The 21640-nt window shown below is 37.7% G+C and overlaps 5 protein-coding genes across 5 annotated transcripts; 2 read left to right on the forward strand and 3 right to left on the reverse strand.

Moving 5' to 3' along the window:
• Positions 1-320: 320 nt before the first annotated feature.
• On the reverse strand, positions 321-3729 carry L201_008037 (uncharacterized protein; the record flags this gene model as incomplete). Its single annotated transcript, XM_066223737.1, has 9 exons — positions 321-893; positions 964-1657; positions 1712-2202; positions 2261-2406; positions 2464-2689; positions 2778-3164; positions 3252-3331; positions 3392-3479; positions 3562-3729. 9 exons carry the CDS (start codon positions 3727-3729, stop codon positions 321-323), a joined length of 2853 nt encoding a protein of 950 aa, XP_066079834.1.
• A 352-nt stretch (positions 3730-4081) lies between these two features.
• L201_008038 (uncharacterized protein) lies at positions 4082-6695 on the forward strand (the record flags this gene model as incomplete). The annotated part of the gene is made up of 10 exons (XM_066223738.1): positions 4082-4465; positions 4644-4787; positions 4890-4984; positions 5036-5086; positions 5144-5230; positions 5299-5423; positions 5491-5655; positions 5730-5971; positions 6080-6418; positions 6639-6695. 10 exons carry the CDS (start codon positions 4082-4084, stop codon positions 6693-6695), a joined length of 1689 nt encoding a protein of 562 aa, XP_066079835.1.
• A 271-nt stretch (positions 6696-6966) lies between these two features.
• On the reverse strand, positions 6967-10220 carry L201_008039 (eukaryotic translation initiation factor 3 subunit C; the record flags this gene model as incomplete). Its single annotated transcript, XM_066223739.1, has 7 exons — positions 6967-7474; positions 7556-8337; positions 8393-8575; positions 8639-8977; positions 9047-9608; positions 9766-9860; positions 9969-10220. 7 exons carry the CDS (start codon positions 10218-10220, stop codon positions 6967-6969), a joined length of 2721 nt encoding a protein of 906 aa, XP_066079836.1.
• An 895-nt stretch (positions 10221-11115) lies between these two features.
• On the reverse strand, positions 11116-14609 carry L201_008040 (uncharacterized protein; the record flags this gene model as incomplete). Its single annotated transcript, XM_066223740.1, has 10 exons — positions 11116-11220; positions 11302-11376; positions 11470-11949; positions 12018-12290; positions 12356-12667; positions 12737-12844; positions 12896-12969; positions 13039-13957; positions 14077-14421; positions 14511-14609. The coding sequence occupies 10 exons, from the start codon at positions 14607-14609 to the stop codon at positions 11116-11118; spliced, it is 2790 nt and encodes a 929-aa protein (XP_066079837.1).
• A 558-nt stretch (positions 14610-15167) lies between these two features.
• Positions 15168-21300, forward strand: L201_008041 (uncharacterized protein; the record flags this gene model as incomplete). The annotated part of the gene is made up of 18 exons (XM_066223741.1): positions 15168-16238; positions 16314-16493; positions 16561-16770; positions 16831-16956; positions 17024-17260; positions 17345-17489; positions 17560-17843; positions 17904-18062; positions 18127-18800; positions 18870-19374; positions 19587-19696; positions 19771-20000; positions 20082-20293; positions 20354-20417; positions 20489-20559; positions 20634-20782; positions 20864-20936; positions 21025-21300. The coding sequence occupies 18 exons, from the start codon at positions 15168-15170 to the stop codon at positions 21298-21300; spliced, it is 4776 nt and encodes a 1591-aa protein (XP_066079838.1).
• Between the last annotated feature and the right edge of the window lie 340 nt (positions 21301-21640).

A 21640-nucleotide genomic window follows, 5' to 3' on the forward strand; every position in this document is an offset into this window, starting at 1 on the left:
GGCATTGAGAACAGATAATTATTTGTTATAATGGTGGCCAAAACAAGGAGATTTTATTGAACATGACAGAACAGGAACATGGAAAGATTACGATGATGATCGTGGTTGACGTGTTTACACGCGTATATCATTATTTTTCCGACGGATCAGTTTCACCACTTTGCCCCACTTTCTTCGATCGAAATGCTCTTTCAATGTTAGTCTGATGGAATTGAACACATTGGGATTATGCCTCGTCGCTGTGTATGATCTAGGTCAATAGCCCTTTCAACATCAGTATACAGCGAATGCATCAAGCAAGATGTAAAAGTCTATCTGAATCAACTCTCTATAGGTTTCTCTTTTTTCTTTTTACTATCAGCCTTTTTCTTCCTCTTCACTTTAACGACTTCGATTTCACCTGTAATACTAGTCACAGGTAAATCATCATTTTGTCTATTCGTGTGTATACCATTCGAGGTAATATTTTCTATGGCATTCGACCTTGGAGGTAAATCATCATCATCTACTTTGTATTCCTCGAACCTAGCACTTGATCCTCTATTCGATGATGGAGTGCTCGACGTTAAATCGATAGCAGATAATCCAGAGCTTGTTTTTTCCAATTCACCTTTCTTGGTAGATTGGCGTACAGATGACGCAGTGGACCCTTCAGGTAATTCACCTGTTCTATCAAATTCAGGTGGTGGAACTTTTGCTTTCTTCGTTTTGATTTTAGTTGATTTCGATTTAAATTTGGTTTTCGATGTTGATGGTTCTTGTATAGCTAATTCAGAATCGTCTAATCTAACGATAGGTATCTCGTCTATATCTTCCTCATTCTCATCTTTGTCATTCTTATCATACAAGTAGTATGGATCATCTTTATGTTTCGCTTTTCTCGCCGCACGACGCTAAAGAGTATTATACGACAAATTTAACATAAGGATGATGTGTCCTGGATTCGAAAAGCGTAAAACTCACTTTAGCCCTTTCTTCTTTAGTTTCTCCTTCTCTCCTCTTACCCTTTTTTTCCTGTTCTCTTAATACTCTTCTAAGCTCTTCCATACCTTCACCACCACCTTCACCGAGATCAATCGTAGGTTTTTCTTCTTCACTTTCATCGTCTTCCGATAATTCCCCAAATCCACCTCCAGGTACGATGTCACGATCGAGTTCCAGACCATCAGGTATACGTACTGCATCTTGAGCTTTGTACGCTACTGCATTGAGTTCATAGGATGAAAACAACGGTTCAAATAAGAATAGAGATTTTGGATAAGGTGGATTATCATTATTTGGTTTACTCGATTCAGCAAATCCACTGTCCATTTCTGGTATATCATCTGGGACCGAAGTAGATATGTTTTTTTTAGGTGGTATATGATTTGTCAAATCAGCTTGCACAAAATTCAACAATTGTGTGAATTCAAATGCTCGCTCTTGAACTTCTATATTGCCTGTAGAGAGGAAAGGCTCCAAGCCAGATTTGACCGTAGCTACTAGGGCTTTGGACTCTGCATGTCCATCGGATGACCAAGTCGTAGACACTGAGGCGGCATAGCGACCAAAGATCTTGGCTGCTGAATGAAGTGAGAGCGATATGAGGGACGAAGAGGAGAGATGTAATGTAGGTGAAAGTAAAGAGGATATTGCGCTCAACGGCGAAGATAAATAACTGAATAAATGCAAGTCAGCCATGACCAGTGAACAGATGGAATCCATCTCTTACCTCGAGTATTCACCACAAACCCATATAGCAGCTTCTGTTAGACCGTCTTCCCCGGTACCATCTCTACCTCGTTCCCTAAAGTCTTCGTCTCCTAAAACCTTCTCCAATACACCCACAGCATATTCTCTCACACTCTTGACTCGCCCCACAACGTCCAGAATCAATCGCTTGATTTCTTCTCCGACATTTACATGACTGACATAAGCTAAATCTATCAAGACAGAAATAACCCATTCAAAATCCGTGACATTGACATAAGTATCGTATGATATGATTGATAACAATTTTTGGGTCAAGAGGAGTCGATATGCAGGGGAAAGCGATACTGATGTTGAGGTTATAGTGGGATCTTTCGCTGCAGTAGGAGACAATTGGTTTGCTATAGCTGTTAGGGAGGCTACGGCGGAAGGTAAATCAGAGGTGTTGGTTTCGGAAGGTGCGAGGTGTGAAAGAAGTTGGTCTGCTATGGTTTGTAGATTATCTCGATCAACCTAAATATGGTTCATTAGCTGCGTTATACAGTCATTCACCAGCCCAAGCGTGACATACCATTGAAGTAACCAATTCCAAAGCTCTCATTCGTATCGATACATCTGGATCATCTAGACTTTCCATAATCTCATCCTGATATTCGGCCACCATAGATGGATGTGTCGGGATGATTTTGACCATAGCCAGTAACGCGATGTAGCGCACTATAGATGGATATGTTATTTGGTGACCAAAGGTGTGTCAACGCCTTGACAGCTTACGATTCTGGTCTCCTCCTTCATCTCTCAGGTAGCCTCCTAGTTTCTCTACACATACCCTAGCCAAAGCCTCTCCCTCAGCTCTATCGGGATCAAGCATTCCTCCTACTATACACGTTCTCACACATTCGTACAATAGCGATATGGCTGATGTTGATGAGATGAGAGATGTGATTGGAGGTAATAGCTTTCTAACTAATCTAGGTTCTAATGGTGTGAGAATAGCGAACTATCATATCAACCAATTAACAAACATATCAGTCTCATAACCATTTTATCTGATGCATATGTTTAATATGGTTTTTGAGGTGACTTACTAGCTTAACGACTTTAATCAACATCCAATTATTACTACTTGAAGTTAAAATACCGAATAATTCAGGAGCCAAAGGTAAATAATTTTTACCACCTTGTCTCTTTGCTAATTCCATTACAACACCTATAGTAGCACCTATAACACCTTGATCTTGATCTTTCAATTTTTCTCTTAATTTGGGAAAACCTTCCTTTAAGCCTCCGGGAAAAGCTTCCCAACAATGTAATAAACATAATATAGATCGTTTCCTTATTCTTGGTGATGAATGTGTTAACAAATGTAATAAATCTGAATGTAACGTTATACTTAATGATGGTGATAAAGATAATAAATGTGGTAAAGCCGTTAAAGGTATCGAAGGTAACGCTACATGTGGTGATAGCAAATCCTGGAAAAACAAAAAATGTTATCAAAAATTGTTAGAAGTGCCGAATTATGAGTATGGAACATCCCTATAGGTTAGAAGACAACACACCTTCTTTATTCCATTAACTGTTAAAACAACTTCTTCTGTATCACCTGAAAATGCCATAGGTGCAGCGAGATATCCGATTTCTAAGTACATCGTATGAGTTTGATAGCCGTAGGTACTTAACCACCACTCATATAGCTCACGTTTCAAATGATACCTCGGAGAACTCATCACTTCTACGACATGAAATGCGAATTCTGGAGGTGCCGGTATCGGATATAACATCATGAGCTATGCATGGTATTGCGAGAGCAAATTATCAGCTATTCTGGTCCGTGTACCGTCACCTCACCACGTTCTTTACAACACTCACATAGCAAATTTTCAATACACCTTCAGCTTTCAAAGCCATATCTTTCCCTTTCATCTCCTGACGTATTTCTACCATAGCTTCGGCTATAAAAGCATCTTCTTGCGCTTTCGAAGACGCTTTATGAGCTCTGAGACCTCTGATGAGATCTTGTAAAGTTCGCTCGAACATTTCGGTTCAAGTCCCTTGGTACCGTTAGTCAATGGAGGTGGTTAGGGGATTAGGACGATTACATTAACACAGCTAGCCCAGGTATCTATCTATAGCTTCACAGAATTATATCTTTGCACAAACAGCCAAGGGACGTTCGTGTATGATGACGAACAACAGTATGAGACCGTGTTTAAACGTAATGATATGTGAAGCGGCGATCGCCGATGAAGCTGATCGATAAGTCCAAGTTGGGACATGTATATGAGGATCCTTCATGCTCCCGGCCAAAACAATAACTCTTTGAATCTTTAACATCTCTGCTGCTGGTAAACCTTCCCACGAGCTACATTGGAGACATATACCCGTCAAGATGGAAGGTTTTGGACTACCTATGAGTTTTGGTAAAAAAGCCAAAACTGCCCCTCAAACCTACAAAGCGAAAGTCGATCACACTAAAAGGTCTGAACCTGTAAAAGCTGCTTCTCCTCCACTTGCAAGTAAGGTGGAAATTTCGCAACCAGGACCATCGAAGACTACGGCTCTTCCAGCTAAAGCAGATCATGAAGATGAAGACGAAGACGACCAGATAGGACCAATTCCTCCTTCAAACTCTGAGAAAGAAAGCAGTGGGAAGAGGAAAGCGGATGGAGAAGCTGAAGCTGAAGAAAGTGATGAAGACGAATATGAAAATGAAGAAGAAGAAGTCGATAGGACACCTATATCACATGAGATAGTGCTGAAGGATCATACTAAGGTAAGCCTCTATTATGAGCCTTTTTGTCATTCACATACCAATGGACCTTACACAATCAAGCCAGAGAAATGGTCTCGGTCTTTCACATAGTCTATCTTAGTACTATTTTATCGCAACCCTTCATAGCAAGGAAGATGGAGGTTCAGATCGTGGTATGCTGACTAAGTATTGCTTAAAGGTGCTATCAGCTTTGGCGATAGATTCCTCTGGAGCTAGAATAGCTACTGGATCGCATGACTATGATACTAAAATATGGGATTTCGGTGGTATGGATTCAAGATTAAAACCTTTCAAGAGTTTTGAGCCAAATGGCAATTACTATGTAAGCTATATGTCGTGTGTGCTGGTATTTGACTTAGCTGATAGTTTCCTTACCCCATTACCCCTTCCCCTTGCCTCTCCTTACCGGGTTCTCCCCTTACAGATACATGATTTATCCTATTCACCTGACGGACACAATTTACTGGTTATATCGGGTACCCTACAGCCTAAGGTATACAATAAGGATGGTGAGGAAGGGTAAGCTGTGCCTCTCTATGTAGAAGTGAAGCTCTACTGATCAACTTATAGAATGGAATACAATAAAGGAGATGTGTATCTACGTGATATGAAGAATACAAGGTAAGCTCTTCCGTCGGGAATCATCACGATTATCAAGCTTATAATAGTTCATCTTAGCGGTCATACAGCTGAAATTAATGGTGGATCATGGCATCCAACGGATAACTCACAGTTCTTGACTTGTTCAAGTGATTCGACATTGCGGTAAGCTAAAAAAATCGCTTCTTCGACGGTCACGGTCGCACAAGCTGATTTGTTTGTCATTCTCTCAGTATATGGGATGTGGAGAACAAGCGAAAGCAGAAACAAGTAATAGTAGTAAGGTCGAAAGAGAGAGGAGCTAGGACGAGGGTAACATCATGTGCTTGGAGTCCGGACGGAAAGCTGATCGCTGGAGGTGAGTTTAGCTTGCAGATCGCGCACGATAAGACGGGCAACCGAAGGCTGATGATTAATGATCATAGCCTGTTTTGATGGTGCATTACATATATGGGAAACTTCGTCAAATTTCGCCAGACCTAAATACAGTAATGAGAATGCCCATGCGAAGAACACGGAGACGACTGGTGTTGTCTTCTCCAGAGATGGTCAAAGAGTAGCTACTAGAGGGGGTGATGACACTGTCAAATGTAAGCAAACATCATCCTTATCGTTTCATCCAGATTATGCTTGGATTGACCTCTGTCGTTTCTTATTATCTTAGTGTGGGATATACGTAATATCAGAAAACCAATAGCGATAGCCACTGGACTCGACAACCTTTATCCAGAAACCAATATCATATTTTCACCTGACGAGAAATCGATACTAACAGGTATCGCGGCACCAAAAGGACAAAAAGGTGGATTAGTGTTCCTGAACTCGCAGGATTTGAAAGAAGAGCGAAGGATAGCTATTGGTGAAGGTAGTGTAGTTAGAGTTGCATGGCATTCAAGGATAAATCAGGTGAGTTTGTGGTTGATTTGACTTGATCTTTCCCTAGTCTTCCCCTTGTTATGGAAGGCTATCACCCATACTCCCCAATGAATGCTAACGTTCTTTCTGTGAAAATAGATATTCGCGTCATTACCGACAGGTGGATTACACGTATTATATTCACCCTATTCATCTATAAGAGGAGCTTTATTGCCTTTATCTAAATTACCTAAAACCGCTCCCAGAGATCCATCATTCTCTTCAGTGGATTTGAAACCAGTCATATATACCCCAGACGCTTTACCAATGTTTAAAGATCAAGGTCATAGAGAATCATTACATCAGAAAGAGAAAAAAGCTAAAAAATTCAAACCTATGGAACCTGTCAAAGGTGCTGGTAGAGGTGGTAGATTAGGTGCTTCAGAAACTCAAGGTTTCGTTCAAACGTTATTCCCATCTGAATTAGTTTTTGAGGATGTAAGTTGTTCTCACTTCAACCATATCATCCCCTCGCCTCCTCCTCGTCTGTTTCCCTCTTCTGACTTCGCACCACCCCTCCTTTTCTCCCTCTCTGTCCGTCTCATAGACCATCTTTTCCCTTCCTAATTGTTCGCCACGTCAGACTCATCGAGAGCCAATACTGCGTATATACTATTTCGTTACACGAGCTGACTATACTTATCTCTTGCGGTGATAGCCAAGAGAAGCATTACTGAAGTATGCTGAGAAGACCGATAAGGAGGGGGAGGAATAGGCTCAATGGAAGGGAAATTACAGCGATAACGGGTGGAATTTGGATTCGGATAGTTTGGGAAGGTTGTAGATCAACTGAAGTTGCAGTCTGTATACCATATGGGTAGCTTGTACAAGTAGATAGTCAATTACAGAATATATACTTGTCATACACAAAATGCGAAAAATGCATGTAAAAATGATCCTATCTAAACGATTATGAAAGCATTGAAAGAAACGAAAACATATAATATCATTAAATCAAATGTTAATCATTCTCTTTTCCCCTTCTCTTATTGAGCTGCAACTCTTCTATTACCACTACCCATTGTTGAACCTAAACCAGCATTGAAACCACCTCTACCTCTACCACCACCTCCTCTACCTCTATATGAACCACCTCTATTATTATTATTTCCACCACGTCTTTCTTGTTTATTATTTCCACCATCTGTTGTCTGTGCATTATTTGATCTTTGACCATCTTGTTGTTGATTTTGATTTTGACCTAATTTCAGATCCAAGATTTTTTCATTTTGATCTAATAAATTAGCAGTTCTTTCAGCTAATAATTGTGATAATTTTTGAACTTCAGTTTGATCAATTTTATGGAAAATAACAACTTTATCAATTTGATCTAATGATGCAGTTAATTCATCATTGTAAATCATTTTTGATATGATTGAATTTACTAATGATTGTGGTAAATCGAAAGTCTTTGATAAATGTTCTAATGATAATGATTGATAATATGATGAATATGTAAATAAATATGTTCTTAATCCTTCTTCTTGTATTTTTCTATAGAGATTTAACATACGTCAGCGATGAGGATTCCCTTTCTTGGTTTTTATTGGATAAGTAAACAATCCAAAAACTCACTTGGATAAGATTGCTTTAACATCATCAACATTATCTAATAAAGACCAAATTTTAATTGAACAAATCAAATCTCTTGCTTTTTCCCAATCACCAGATTGTAAAGATTTTGAAGCTTTTATAATATGATCTCTTGTGTTTTCTGGTGGACCCATAAATGATTGTCTATCTGCTAAATCCAAGAATCTTTTGAAAACTTTTGATGTAACTTTTCTTTTTTGTTCTTCGGTTTCAACTGAAGCCAATAAAGGAATTTCAATTAACATACAAGAAGTTAAATAAGCAGCTTCTAATAATTCAACATTTAAATGCATATGGAAAGGTAATAATCTTCGTTTTTCAATTAATTCTTGTTCAGGTGTTAATTGTTGTTGATATCTTTGTACACTTTGTGCTAATAATTCTTTTTGTCTTTGTGTACCAAACATTTCACCTAATATCGTTTGACATTCTTGAATAAATCCTCTCTTAAATGCTGATAAACCTAATTGCATGATTGCTCGATTGTACAAGATTTGTGTCGTTACATCAGCATGTTGAATAGTATCTTGTAAATGAGACATTAATAATAAATCTCTAGCTTGATGATATCTTCCATGTGTGGCGTGGTTGAAAATGTGGAAAAGAATAGCTCGAGCACGTAACACAGGAGCGTCAGAACCGTAAATGTAAACACATAAGTCATGAATGAGTTCATCTGCATTTCGTTTAGTTTCAGTGGGGACGATCTTGGATTTGAGGCCGGATGGGATTTTGGATTCGAAATGGTCAATGATGATGTTGGGCTAGATGGAACCTATCAGCTCAAATCATTCCAATTGATATACTATCGTGACTTACTTTGGCGTAGACATGCTCTAATCGTCGCATGACAGCTCGAGCAGTTGAATCGGTAGCAGCTTCTCGCTCGAAAAGAGATTGGGCTTTAGCAACAAGGGTGTATAAGGGGGCTTCTTGTCTCAATCGTTCGATGTAGTCGGAACCTTTCTCATGAGCGTCAGTGTGTTGAAGGGTTTTGGTAAACTAGTATAAAAAAGTGATAGATCAGCTAGATTCCTGATGTCAGTATCACAAATATCTGCTTACCTCGTTATCTAAACTCTCTAACAAACTGATCAAACTACCAGCAACAGCTACTCTTTCCTTCTTTCCGTTTACAGTTTGAGGTTCTCTCTCTACGAGGTCATCATACTCTCCCACTGTCTCTTGTACAACGTAATCAGGGTTATCTAAGAGTAAGGTAACAAGTTGATGGAGTTCATTGAGACCTAAAACCCATGATTCGTGTGGGATGTGAGCGAGATTTTGGGAGTAGTCTAATCGAGCGGGAACAAGAGCAAGGAGAACTCTAAGTTTCTGGTAGGTGGTTTCAGAAACTTCAAGAAGTTTGGAAAGGATTTTGATGGTTTCAGCTCTGTCAGTGTTCTGTTAAGGGGAACCTTGGTCAGCTGCTATCCTGATAGAAGGTGCTTAGTGTGTTTTCAGCTAACTTACTTTTCTACCTCTTTGTTCGAAGATTTCTCTAAGAGTCTTGAATACACCTTCTGGAGTTAAGTTGAGAGCTTTACCACCTTTACCAATAGTCATGAAATCTTCATTTTGGTCTTCTGCACCTTCTGCTCCAGCATCCCCATCGGCGACTTGAACTTTTTTAGGTTGTTTTTTTGGTGCTTGAATAGCATTAGCTTGTTCATAAGCTTTTGTGTATGCTTCAGAATCTTCAATATATGATTTTAAAACATTTTCAAATTCTTTTTGTTTCTTCTTCAATGTTTGTTTCAAACCATTCAATGCTTTTGCTTTTGCTGGTGCCATCTTCTTTTTAGCAGATTTTTCAGATAAAATGGTTTCATTGACATCTTTTTCTAAACTAACTAAAATTTCTAAAAATCTTGGTGGTATATGTCCTGCGGCAGAAACTGTTGTTGCTACAACAGTAACTTGATGTCTTTGAATAAATCTAAATACTTTATCTAATTCTGTTGATGCTAATACCCAATCATTATTTCGAGTAGCGTTCGTGATATTGTGGATAGCTGCTTCCATTTCAGCAAATCTGGAAGGGATTGGGGTAATGTCAGTTCATGCGTTCATTCTGCCTAACACGTCGTCTCATCTCTTCTATATGCTATTCTACAATTGCGATTACCATTCTCTAGCAGAATTTTGACCCTCATAGTGTTCCAGCTGTTGATTGTGAATGTTCAACTCACCGTTTATCTTTAGCACTCAACACAACGGTCTTATCCTCTTCTTCCTCTTCTTCATCAGTTGAATCAGCCCCCATCAAGAATTTGTTTCCTCGAGCCTGTAGAGATTGATGAGTGGTTGTCAGTATTCAGCTCAAATCATCAAAGAGAGCTTCATGACGGTACGGTATTCAATCATGACTTCTTGTTAGGAATAGTGAACTCACAGCTCTTTCATCTTCGCTGTCACTTAATTCCTCATCATCATCTTCATCACTATCCTCATCAGAATCATCTTCATCAGAATCTTCAGCATCACTTCTTAAAAACATTGAAGCTTTATTTTTTGTTTTTGTTTTAGCAGCTAATTTTTTATCTTGTTCTAAACCTTCATCACCAGATAAGATGGATTCTTCAGAATCTGATCCAGATGAAGATGAAGATGAATCATCTGATCCTAATTTTGCAAAGAAAGACATTTTGTTATATCTAATATATTATTATCTTTTTGACAAAGGTGGATATAATTGATTGTTGGCTTCACAATTTGAAAAATTCGAAAAAAGCGTTCAATCTGCTTTTCGTATTTGCTGAACTGAAGGGGCGCCGTTCTTCGTCTGTTCGTTGGAAGTATGTATATACGAGATATAGATAAAACCAAAAGACGTTTTTTAGTATAACCACCAGAGGTGAATTTTGATTAAAGTTTCATCTACGCTATCTTCAGCTTTACAATACGAAATATTCAACATTCTACACTTTACCCTTACCTCACGAGGCAGTTAACCAGTTATCCACTACAGTAGCGGCGAAATACAATTCCCGGAAACGCCGATAAGACAATAAACGTTAAAAATGCAGTGTGGCATTTTCTCTTTGCTGATTCATTCCATGCTATTATGCTATTATGCATAGGTCAAACTCATTCATATGTGATCAGTTCATCAAAACCAAAGCTTTTCATTGTTGCATTTTGAAGAGATGCTACGGAAAAATCCCATGTGAGAGAAAGAGATGGTACCTATAAAATTCAGAGAAAAATCTATCTACGTTATATATATGATGAGGTCATTTAAATTCATTAATTGAGTGAAAAGAATTTATCTATAATCGCCTTGATGTTATATGCTATATACTGTATGGAAAAAAAGGAAATTGCTATTCTACTTTATGTTATGTATGTATTGTATGGAAAACCAAAAAAAGAATTTAATGCTATGTAGGGGTATCGATGCTTAAGGCCTATCTAATTCGAAAAGGGTATAAAGGCGATTATGAGATGTAGAAATTTGAAAGCAATAATCTCAGAAGGAATAGGATGGAAAGGCAAAAATACGTTTCAGAAAACTCGATCACTTTCCAGTAATTTTGTTGTTATACTTGGTATCTTTCTGCTAATCGTTGTCTGATAACAGACGGGAAAGTACTCAATTGAGCTTCCCAGTTGGCACCTAAACCAGATTTCAGACCTTGTAAGATCTATTTTTCCAGATAGCAAGAGAAAAGGTAATCAGCAAAAGTTTTATGCGGCATAAGATGGACTGCTAAAAAAAAACTTACGGTTCTGAACATGCTGTCTAATTGACTTGAAGGATGTTGCCATTTACAAATAGCATTACAGAAGAAGACGAAACTCTGTCAAACAGAAACATGATCAGTTTGAATGTGCGATAAAGGTTGACAGAATCAGATGGATTAATTTCAATTGGAGCACCACGCGATACTTACGTTCTGAATACCTTCTGGATTAGCACTGATTAACATACAGAAACCTCTGAAAGCAGAATCCTTTTCATCATTATCTTTGATTTCCCATAAAGCAGTACACCAAGCTTGAGCGAAGTTCCCTAAATCTGGAGCGACTAAGGCAGGACAAACTAAACCTAATCTACCAATTGTGACAGCAGCATTTTCAGTCAAAGATTTTGGTGATTTTGAATTTAACAAAATTGGGACTAATCTTTGAATCAATGATGGTACAAAAGGTTCTAATGTTGATGAATCTCCATTAAATTGTAATGCGATTTCACCAACTGCCCATGCAGCATTATTACAGACTGATATACAATCTGCAGGTGGTTCAACAACAATTTGTTCTATTACACTAGGTAAAATTTGTGGTATAACTGGTTTTAATAATGGGAAACATGTCATGGACATATCACCTAATAATGCGTGAGCTGATTGTCTGATAGGTGGTTCAAAGTGCTGTAATAGGTATTGCTTATCAGTAATGTGTTCTCGACAATCATGATCGAATAGCATATAATGCTTACTGTTAAACACAAAGCTAATAAATGAAGTAACGGTGGTTGACCATTCTGAATGAGTGGATGCATTTGATCACCTAAACCTTGTACTAAACCAGATAACAAGTCTAAGGCGACAACAATAAATGTTCTATCAGGTTCTTCGACTTCTTCTGGATTCTGCTCGAATGATTGGTATTGTGTCAAAGTAGCGTGAATGATATTCAAACATCTTTGGTAAACTGGTTGAGTATACGTTGAGAATGATCCTCCAGCAGCGATTGATATGGATGATAAACACTAAAAATAGAAGATCGGTTCTATGAGTTAAACATGATCCGCGCCCAAATTTCAAGCTAACTCACCTCAAGTAAAGGTACAAGATCTGGATCTTGATCACCTAATCTTTGCCATCGTTCCACTAAAGGAGGCATCAGAATATCTAAGTAACCAGGATTACCTAAAGCGGAACCAACTGAATCTGCAAGGGTACCAATAGCATCGTAAAGAATGAGTAAATTCTTTTGTTGATATTTACTGAATGCAAATGTAAGATTTCGTAAAATTGGTTCAAGGAAAGGTGCCATCTCAGGTCCTGCTTCTTCTTCCAAAGTAGCGAAAGCAGAACAACCAGCTTCTTGTACTCGTTTGTTACCATCTAAAACCATTTGCAAGAGCTGCAAAAGCAATGAGGAAATACCAGTTAGAGCTTTGGCGATTAAATCGATAAGAAAACAGCAACTTACACCTTCCATGGTAGGGATAAAGTACTGAGTTTTATCTTCAGTGTTAACGTGAACACACCAACTTGCATATCGGCCAAGAGTCCAACATGTTATAGATCGGACAAGAGCCTAAAAAGTATGTTAGCTTTTTGACCGAGAAGAGTTCTGGTTGTTGCTCACCTTTGAGTCTTTTAGTGTTGTAAGGAGGAAAGGAATGAGTTGAGGTAAATGAGGTTCAAGTGCGTCAATACAACCTGACGAGTAGGCATCGATTAGCTTGTCAAAGTTACTTCCGAGATCGAGGCTCCCAGTCAACCACTTACCTTCTGCAATAGCACCTAAAGCTAAAATACCACTTTCTCTTTGTACCCAGTTTTGATCAAAGAGTTTATCTCTTAAATGAGGCAATAGAATTTCTAACAAGTCTTTATGGAAAGAAACTGCAATTACATCTAAAGCAGCAGCAGAGCATTTTCTAATATTCCATTCACCTGCACCGTCTTCATCATCGAAATAATCATCATCATCATCATCTTCATCATCATCTAAATTATCTTCATTCTCATCGAAAGCCTTATCTTGAGCTTCTCTTGAGAATCCACCACCAGCTTTAGATGAAGAAGGATCATTTGTTTCATGGGTTGAATGTGATTTTGATGAATAATTTCTTGGTTTAATATCAGTTTCTTTATCTGCAACATTTTCATCAACTTCATCAATATCTAAAATTGCTATATCCCAATCTGAATATACCATTCCTTTTAATAATAATGGTGCAATTATTGGTAAATATGGTCTTAAATGTTCTTGTAATGTACCATCTTCAGCGAATGTTAACCAAAATTCACATGCTTCTAAAGCTACAGTTTCATCTTCATCTTTTGTACAATAAGCAATATAGTCAACAACGTTCTTCATTTCAGGTACTAATTTATCAGGTCTTGAGCCTAATATCAATCCTAATGATGCACAAACACATTTTCTAACATCAGGTGAAGGATCAGCTGCTTTAGCGAATAGTGCTTGAATATATGAATCAATGTTGGCAGATACAGCTGAGACTCTGATAGCGAGTAATGATTGTAATATTTGTAAAGCATACAATCTAACTTTTGGTTGTTCGTGTGCTGTAGAATTAATGAATTGAGGTACGAGGTGATCTAACAAGTTTTTACCTTGGACCTGGAAATCTAATTTATGTGGTGCATCTTCACAAATCTTCGAAAGAGAGTTGAATGAACCCTAAGTGGAAGAAATGACATTGTCAGTATTCAACACAATTTGCATTAGCGAACATAGCTTGTCCATTGCCATTAAGGGTAAATCAGTTAAGGGGGATCATCGAATTCAATTTCACTCACATCCAGTATATCTAAATTGTTACTACCCATACCTTTAGTTAAAGCATCTAAAGCTTCAGGCCAAGCACCAGGTTCTTCATTTGATATCAAACTTGTTATGACTGTACCGACAGTTTGTCTAACTATACTATCTAAATCTGCTAAACCATTTAAAACAGTTGCTTTTACATATGCCATTGCCCTTGCATCATTTTCATTTGAAGCTGGACCTTGTCTTTGATTGACAGCATTTTTCAATAATAAACCTGCAACAGCTCTATGTGATTCTTGTTCACCAGTACAATGGATTAAGATATGTGCTAAATATGCAAGAAAATCCGGATTAAACCGTAATTCATCTAAACGCTATTTGCATTAATAAAGATAATTAGTTGCATTGATACAGAATTAAGGTCATGAATAAGGATCTAATAGTTCATGACACTTCAACTTACATGAGCAACATTCCTTTGGGTTTCACTATCTGTACTACTGGTATCTCTCAACATACCCAAGACCTCTTGAAGGCCTTGTTCTGAAGGTTGCCAGGACATCTTGGAGATTCGATTTTCTAGATTACCTTTCTTCTCTTCAGATATGATTGTCTTGACAAGTTGACTGATTGAGACTTGAGAACGTAATGATGATTTGAAAGAGGTATATATGTATATATGGTCTGTGTATATAAGTGTGATATGGGTCTATAGTATGAATTTGATGGACCAAGCTGTCAAGAATAAGAATATCTTCAACAGTAGTAGCGTGGGTCTCCAGGTTTTTTACGCTATGCTACCGTTGTGGCGATTTTGTCTGCCTAACTACAGCTTAAAAACAAGGCATGCCATTGACAGTCTTTTTGTCTTTTTTCTTACAGTACTCTGCCACATTCAATAATTTTCCGTTGAATAAGACGCGTCGCGTTGATATCTGCCACGTGTATTCTATCATAACCAGGAACAACAACAGTCGAAATCAACAACAACAAATAAATGATTCTGGTAAATAATCACTTCATATCAAATGGTTTACCTTCTTTCTTTATTCCACTACATCGACAACAGCCTTATTACACTCTAATAATCACCTCTCCCATCTCGATCAGTAGTGTGACAATGCCGCCAAGGAGGACAACAAGAGTGGTCTCTGGCGCTTCTGCTGCTTCGACCAGTAGTGTTCCCGCACCTGCCAGAAGCTCGAGAAACAAGAAACTGGTCATCCCAGAGCCGGAAAGCGAAGAAGAGGATGGTGGATTTCCAGGAGAAGAATCGGAGGAAGAGGAAGAAGAAGAGGTGAAACCTAAGATAAGTAGAAGGGGAGAATCAAGTAAACCAAGATCAGCACCTGTACCAAAGAAACGAGCATCAAAGATGAGAGTCTCAGAAGCGGATTCAACAGTTGGGGCTAAAGAAGATGAGATACCGGAGGAAGAAGAAGAATTGATTGAAACAATCGCACTTAAATCAAGAAGATCAGCAAGTAACAAAGAGGAAAAGCCAATACAGCAGAAAAAGAAGAAAGTAGTAGTTTCAGATGATGATGAGGATGATGCTGAAGAAGAATTACAAGAAGCTTTAGCAGGAAGAGATCGAAGAGCTTCTACTGCTATACCTCCTACGCCCTCTGCCTCCTCAACGTTAGCTACACCTTTACCGAGCAGGAATCGAGAAAGAAGTACAACACCTAAAGCTTCCTTATCTCAGATACCTGAAACTCCGACACCTAATGACACAGCACATGCAATCGAAGAAGAAGCAGAGAGCGACGCTGAATCTGATGGAACAGTTAAACTTGATAATTCACCTTCCAAACAAGCCAATTCATCTTCTTCTTCTCAAATACCGTTACCTACACCACAGATATCAATTAATCCACCCCCACCTGCTCCTGCTCCGAAAGAAGCAGGACCAAAACCAAGATTAACCATACATAAATTAGTTTTAGTAAATTTCAAATCCTATGCAGGTAGACAAGAGATTGGTCCATTTCATAAATCATTCTCAGCAATTGTTGGTCCAAATGGTTCAGGTAAAAGTAACACAATTGACGCTTTATTATTCGTTTTTGGTTACAGAGCAAGTAAAATGCGTCAAGGTAAATTAAGTGAATTAATTCATAATTCCGCAGGAAAAGAAGGTTTAGAAAATTGTTCAGTCGAAGTTTGGTTCAGAGAAATTGTTGATCTTGTCAGTTCAATTACACCAGAAAGCTTCCGCTTTTCGTACAACAACTGACTTTTGCTATTTACCTTTTTCTTTTAGCCGGGGGTCGATAATTTCTTACTGATCCCCAACTCTCAAATAGTAGTCTCACGTACCGCTTACAGAAACAATTCTTCCAAATACACCATAAATGATAAAACCTCTTCTTTCACTGAAGTAACCACTCTGTTAAAAGGGAAAGGTATTGATCTGGATCATAATCGATTCTTGATCTTACAAGTGAGCTTTTATCTTCTCTTCGCCCTCTTTTGGGAAAGATTCAAGCTGATATAAATACAATACATAGGGTGAAGTTGAATCTATCGCTCAAATGAAAGCAAAGGCTCAAAATGAACATGAAGACGGCTTATTAGAGTATTTAGAGGATATCATAGGTACAACCAAATACAAGGAACCTATTGAACAAGCCAATCTTGAAGTAGAGGCCCTGAATGATGAAAGAGGTGAAAAAATGAATAGATTGAGGGTTGTCGAACGAGAGAAGGCCTCTTTGGAAGTAAGCTATATGTTTCCATACCCCGCTACATCATTAGCTGATAAAATTATCATTTGATAGGACAAAAAGCGGGAAGCCGAAGATTACCTTCGAGATGCTAACGAGTTGACCAGAAAGAAATCTCTATTGTGGCAACTTCATATGCACACCTTGCAAAATAACATCGAGATTACCACCAAAGCTATTGTACGTTATCAGACCATCTCCGCTCTGTATCAGAGCTATTTGTACGCTAATACGATAACGTTTTCAGGAAAACTTGAATTCAGAGCTTACGAATGAACAAGAACGTAATGCAGATCATTTGTCCAAGATCGGTGATCTACAAAAGGAATATGATGAAAAGCTTGCCGCTTTCGATGAAGTCAAACGATTAACAGATGCCTTAGTGAAAGATTCGAAGAAATTTGAAAAAGAGGAAGTTGGTTTAGCTGAAAAGAGAAAACATTTAGTTACCAAACAGAAGAAATTCAAAAAATCCATCCAAGAGGTAAGTATAACCATATATCAGCTACCTTCAGCAATGGAAAGTTTGTGCTTGTCGGAAGCTGATCTTTCGGTTTATTTGCAATAGGACGGTCATGCTAAATCGGAAGCTTCCTCAGCCATTGATAATTATACTGCCGATTTGGAGAAGAACAGAACAAAGGTTGCTGATCTCGAAGAAAAATTAGAAACTGAACAGGCTGAACTTGAAGAAGTTGTGGATAGTTTGAAAGGTAAGCTTTCCGGAAGTCAAGTGTTGGAAAACGTGTGACAATGAGAGCTTACATTTATCATGTGTTTTAGATAAAACTGCTGAGTTTACAACTCAGATTGAAATTAAACAACGTGAACTTGAACCTTGGACAGCTAAGATTAGCGAAAAGCAATCTTTGATCGATGTGGCTACATCTGAAAGGGAGTTACTTGCTGAAAAGGCGACTTCAATGCAAGCTTCTTTAGATGAAGCTAAAGCTAGTTTGCAAGATCTGAAGGAAGGTGATGAAGAAAAACATGAAGAGTATAATTCTCTGAGACAGGAACAAGGAAAGGTAAAGAAACAACTTATTGAAGCTGAAGCTAAACTAGAAGTAAGTCATTCTGCGCTTGCGTTACATATAGAATTATTTTAACATACAGTCGATATACAGGATATGAACGCCAGATCAGACCAACTCCGAAGCAAAGTCTCCTCTTCCCGCTCAAAAGCTGATGAAGCTAGAGCTTCTTTAGCTGCTGACAAGAGTGAAAATGCTGTTTTGAGTAGTTTGAAGAAACTTCGTGATCAAGGGCGTATCAAAGGTTTTCACGTGAGTTACAGTTGAATCTTGATAATCAACTTTTGGAGTGATTAACTGAATTGACCTTGTCTAGGGGCGTCTTGGTGATCTTGGTGTCATCGATGATAAATATGACGTTGCTGTTACTACCGCTTGTGGTGCGCTCAATAATTTAGTTGTTGATACTGTTGAACAAGGTCAAGCTTGTATTGAACATTTAAGAAAAGGTAATGTTGGTAGAGCATCATTTATGGTATTAGAGAAATTACCTCCAAGAGACTTAGGTAGAATCGAAACACCTGAAAATGTACCTAGATTGTTTGATTTGATTAAACCTAAAGATCCTAGATTTGCACCAGCCTTTTACAAAGGATTGTTAAACACCTTAGTTGCTGATGATCTGATTCAAGCGCAAAGAATAGGTTATGGTAAAAAGAGATGGAGAGTTGTTACTTTGGCAGGTCAATTGATTGATCCGTCAGGTACAATGTCTGGTGGTGGGGCAAAGGTATCAAGAGGGGGTATGTCATCTAAATTCACTGCTGATAAAGTAGCACCTGAAGTTGTAGCGAAATATGAAAAAGAATCTTCAACAGCTCAAGAAGAGCTAAACAAGTTTCAAGAAGAAAGAGAAGAAGTTGAAATCGAAGTTAAATCTTTGAAAAAGAGATTACCTGAAATTGAAATTCAACTGGAGAAAATTGAATTAGATGTTCAGACTCAACGAAAGAGAATAGAGGAGGGTGCAAAGAGGTTGAAAGAATTGATGTGAGTATTGATATTGCATCTAACGTCTGGGTTCGTCTTAGACTGATACCTAAAATACATTCTTTCCAGATCACAATCAAAACCTGATGCAGCAGATGAAAAGAGGATAAATCAACTTGATAGCGAAGTTAAGAGTTTGACTAAAGAAACAGATAAATTACGTGAAAAATCATCTGGAATAAGTGAACAAATCAAATCATTACAAAATAAAATTTTAGATGTTGGTGGAGTTCGATTACGTGCTATACAATCTAAAGTTTCAACGACAAAAGGTTTATTAGATTTAGCTAATGAATCAATAACGAAATGTGAAGTTGGATTAAATAAATCTTCAAGAGATTTAGATAAATTTACAAAATCAATTGAAAAAAATAGATTATCTTTAGAAGAAGTTGAATCTGATTTACAATTAGTTGAAAATGATTTACAAGCATGTACGAACGATTTGAATTTGATTAAAGAAAAAGTTCAAGAAGCTCAAGATGCATCAGAAGATGTTAAAGATCAATTAAAAGATTCTAAAAAAGAATTAGATGAAAAAACTGAAGGTATAAATGCTTTCCGTGCTTTAGAAGTAAGTTTATTTCTTTATAAGCACAGACCGTCACTCACACAATTCAATCTCAATTTCAATTGATTTCGTTAAATTCAATCATCCCCCTTCCTTCTTTTCTTCCCTTTTCTCCCCTTTTCTTTCCTTTTCTTTTCTCTTCTTCAATCCTTCTTTTATGAAGAGTTAATATAACATGATTGATTCACTGCTGATATCATGTTCCACTTGTATAGATGGATATCAAACAGAAGATGGAAGACAATGCTAGAATACAGAAAGATAGCAAAGATAAATACAAACACTGGAGGAAGAGACATGAAGAATTGGAACTAGTTTATATCGAGTAAGTTCAGCTGTACAATACTCGCAGATCGTAAGGTTTTCAACGGAATTGATAGCTGATAAAAATTGTAACAGCGAGGACGATGAGGAAGAAGAGCAGAACGCAGAAGGTGATAGCGAGAAACCAGAGCAAGCTGTTGAGAAAGATGGTGAGGAAGGTGAAGACGCTGAGGGTGATGAGGAAGCAAAACAGAAAAAACCTCACAAGAAGAAGGAAAATTCCACCGAGCTCGTCGAATATTCACTTGATGAGTTAAGAGAAGTCGACAAAGAATTGCTGAATGCTGAAATAACTGAACTTGAAGGTGAGGATTTTAACCCTTGTTATAACATATTTAATGAGGGTAAGAACGATTACTGATATTCAACAATACTTTATTCAATAGAGGAAATTGGAAAAGCAAGACCTAATCTGAATATATTGGCTGAATATCGAAAGAGAGAAGCTGAATTCCTTGATCGTGCAAGAGATATGGAATCAGTAACAAACGCACGTGATTCTGCAAAGAAACGATATGACGATTTAAGGAAAGTCAGGTTAGATGAATTCATGAGTGGTTTCACTGCTATCAGTTCTAAATTGAAAGAAATGTATCAAGTAAGTATATCGCTGGCTGCTTGTCGGATCAACATGATCATAGCTGACTTGATTGTCTAGATGATAACGATGGGAGGTAATGCCGAAATTGAATTAATTGATAGTATGGATCCATTCTCCGAAGGTCAGTTACGACGTCGTGGAGTAGATACTCGAGACTGAGCATAGTAACTGATATTTTGTACTTCTTGATAGGTGTGGTTCTATCCATTATGCCACCTAAGAAATCATGGAGAGCTATAGCGAATTTATCAGGTGGAGAAAAGGTAAGCTTATACACAGAAAAGAAAAATCACTTTCCTAGCTCATGCTAATTGTACTCTGTCGCTGTATCATCCAGACTCTTGCTTCACTTGCTTTAGTATTCGCTTTACACGTATTCAAACCCACTCCATTATATTTCATGGATGAAATTGATGCTGCGTTGGATTTCAAGAATGTTTCTATTGTAGCTAATTACATCCAATCGAAAACTCAAGCTGCTCAATTGTCAGTTAAACTTTCTCATACCTCGTCTTTGAAAGGCAAAAATGAACTGAACTGATAATCGTTCCAAAAAACTCTATATAGTATTGTGATTTCCCTAAGGAATGATATGTTCGAATTGGCTCATAGATTAGTTGGTATTTATAAAACATCTAATGTGAGTATAACTTTCTTTACTGTTTATCTATTAAGGTCAATCCTTCTTTGATATAGGAAAATGACTGACAACTTTTATGTTCTCGTAGTGTACGAAATCAGTCGCAATTGATAATAAAGACCTAAGATTACAAGCTAGACCTAAAAGACCAAATAATATACCACCTACGCCGTCAACTAATGGTGGAATGAGGGGATATCAACCTACACCTTCTCAATCGTCTTCGCAACAATCAAACAGAATGGTAATGTCAACTCCAATGCCAAATAGGATGACAATACCTCAAACTCCAAGCACAATCATGAGAACTAAAAGAAGTGATGCAGATGATGTGCTGGATACGCCTAGTACTGTTGTAGCTTAGGTGTCAATTGGCAGTGCTCTTGAATTTAGACAATTTTAGATGGGGTATTTATACATAGATGAATTCTTTATTCTTTGAGAAAGGACGTTTTCGGCTTCAATTCATCTTTCGGTAGCTTCAGTTTTTTGGTTGATTTATATTCTTCTTTCATATTTTGGGGAAATAGCCATGTACCGGTATATGTTGTATGAATATAGTAGACATTATTTCGAGTATGTATTTGAATTTCTCGATACACCAAAGAGAACACTCGCAGAAACAAATGTGGTCGTATTAGCATATAACAAGCGGTAAAAATGCATGATCAGGTATTTGGTGCTTCATCTATATTATATATACA

Source organism: Kwoniella dendrophila, chromosome 11, assembly GCF_036810415.1.
Source record: "Kwoniella dendrophila CBS 6074 chromosome 11, complete sequence".
Taxonomy (NCBI): domain Eukaryota; kingdom Fungi; phylum Basidiomycota; class Tremellomycetes; order Tremellales; family Cryptococcaceae; genus Kwoniella; species Kwoniella dendrophila.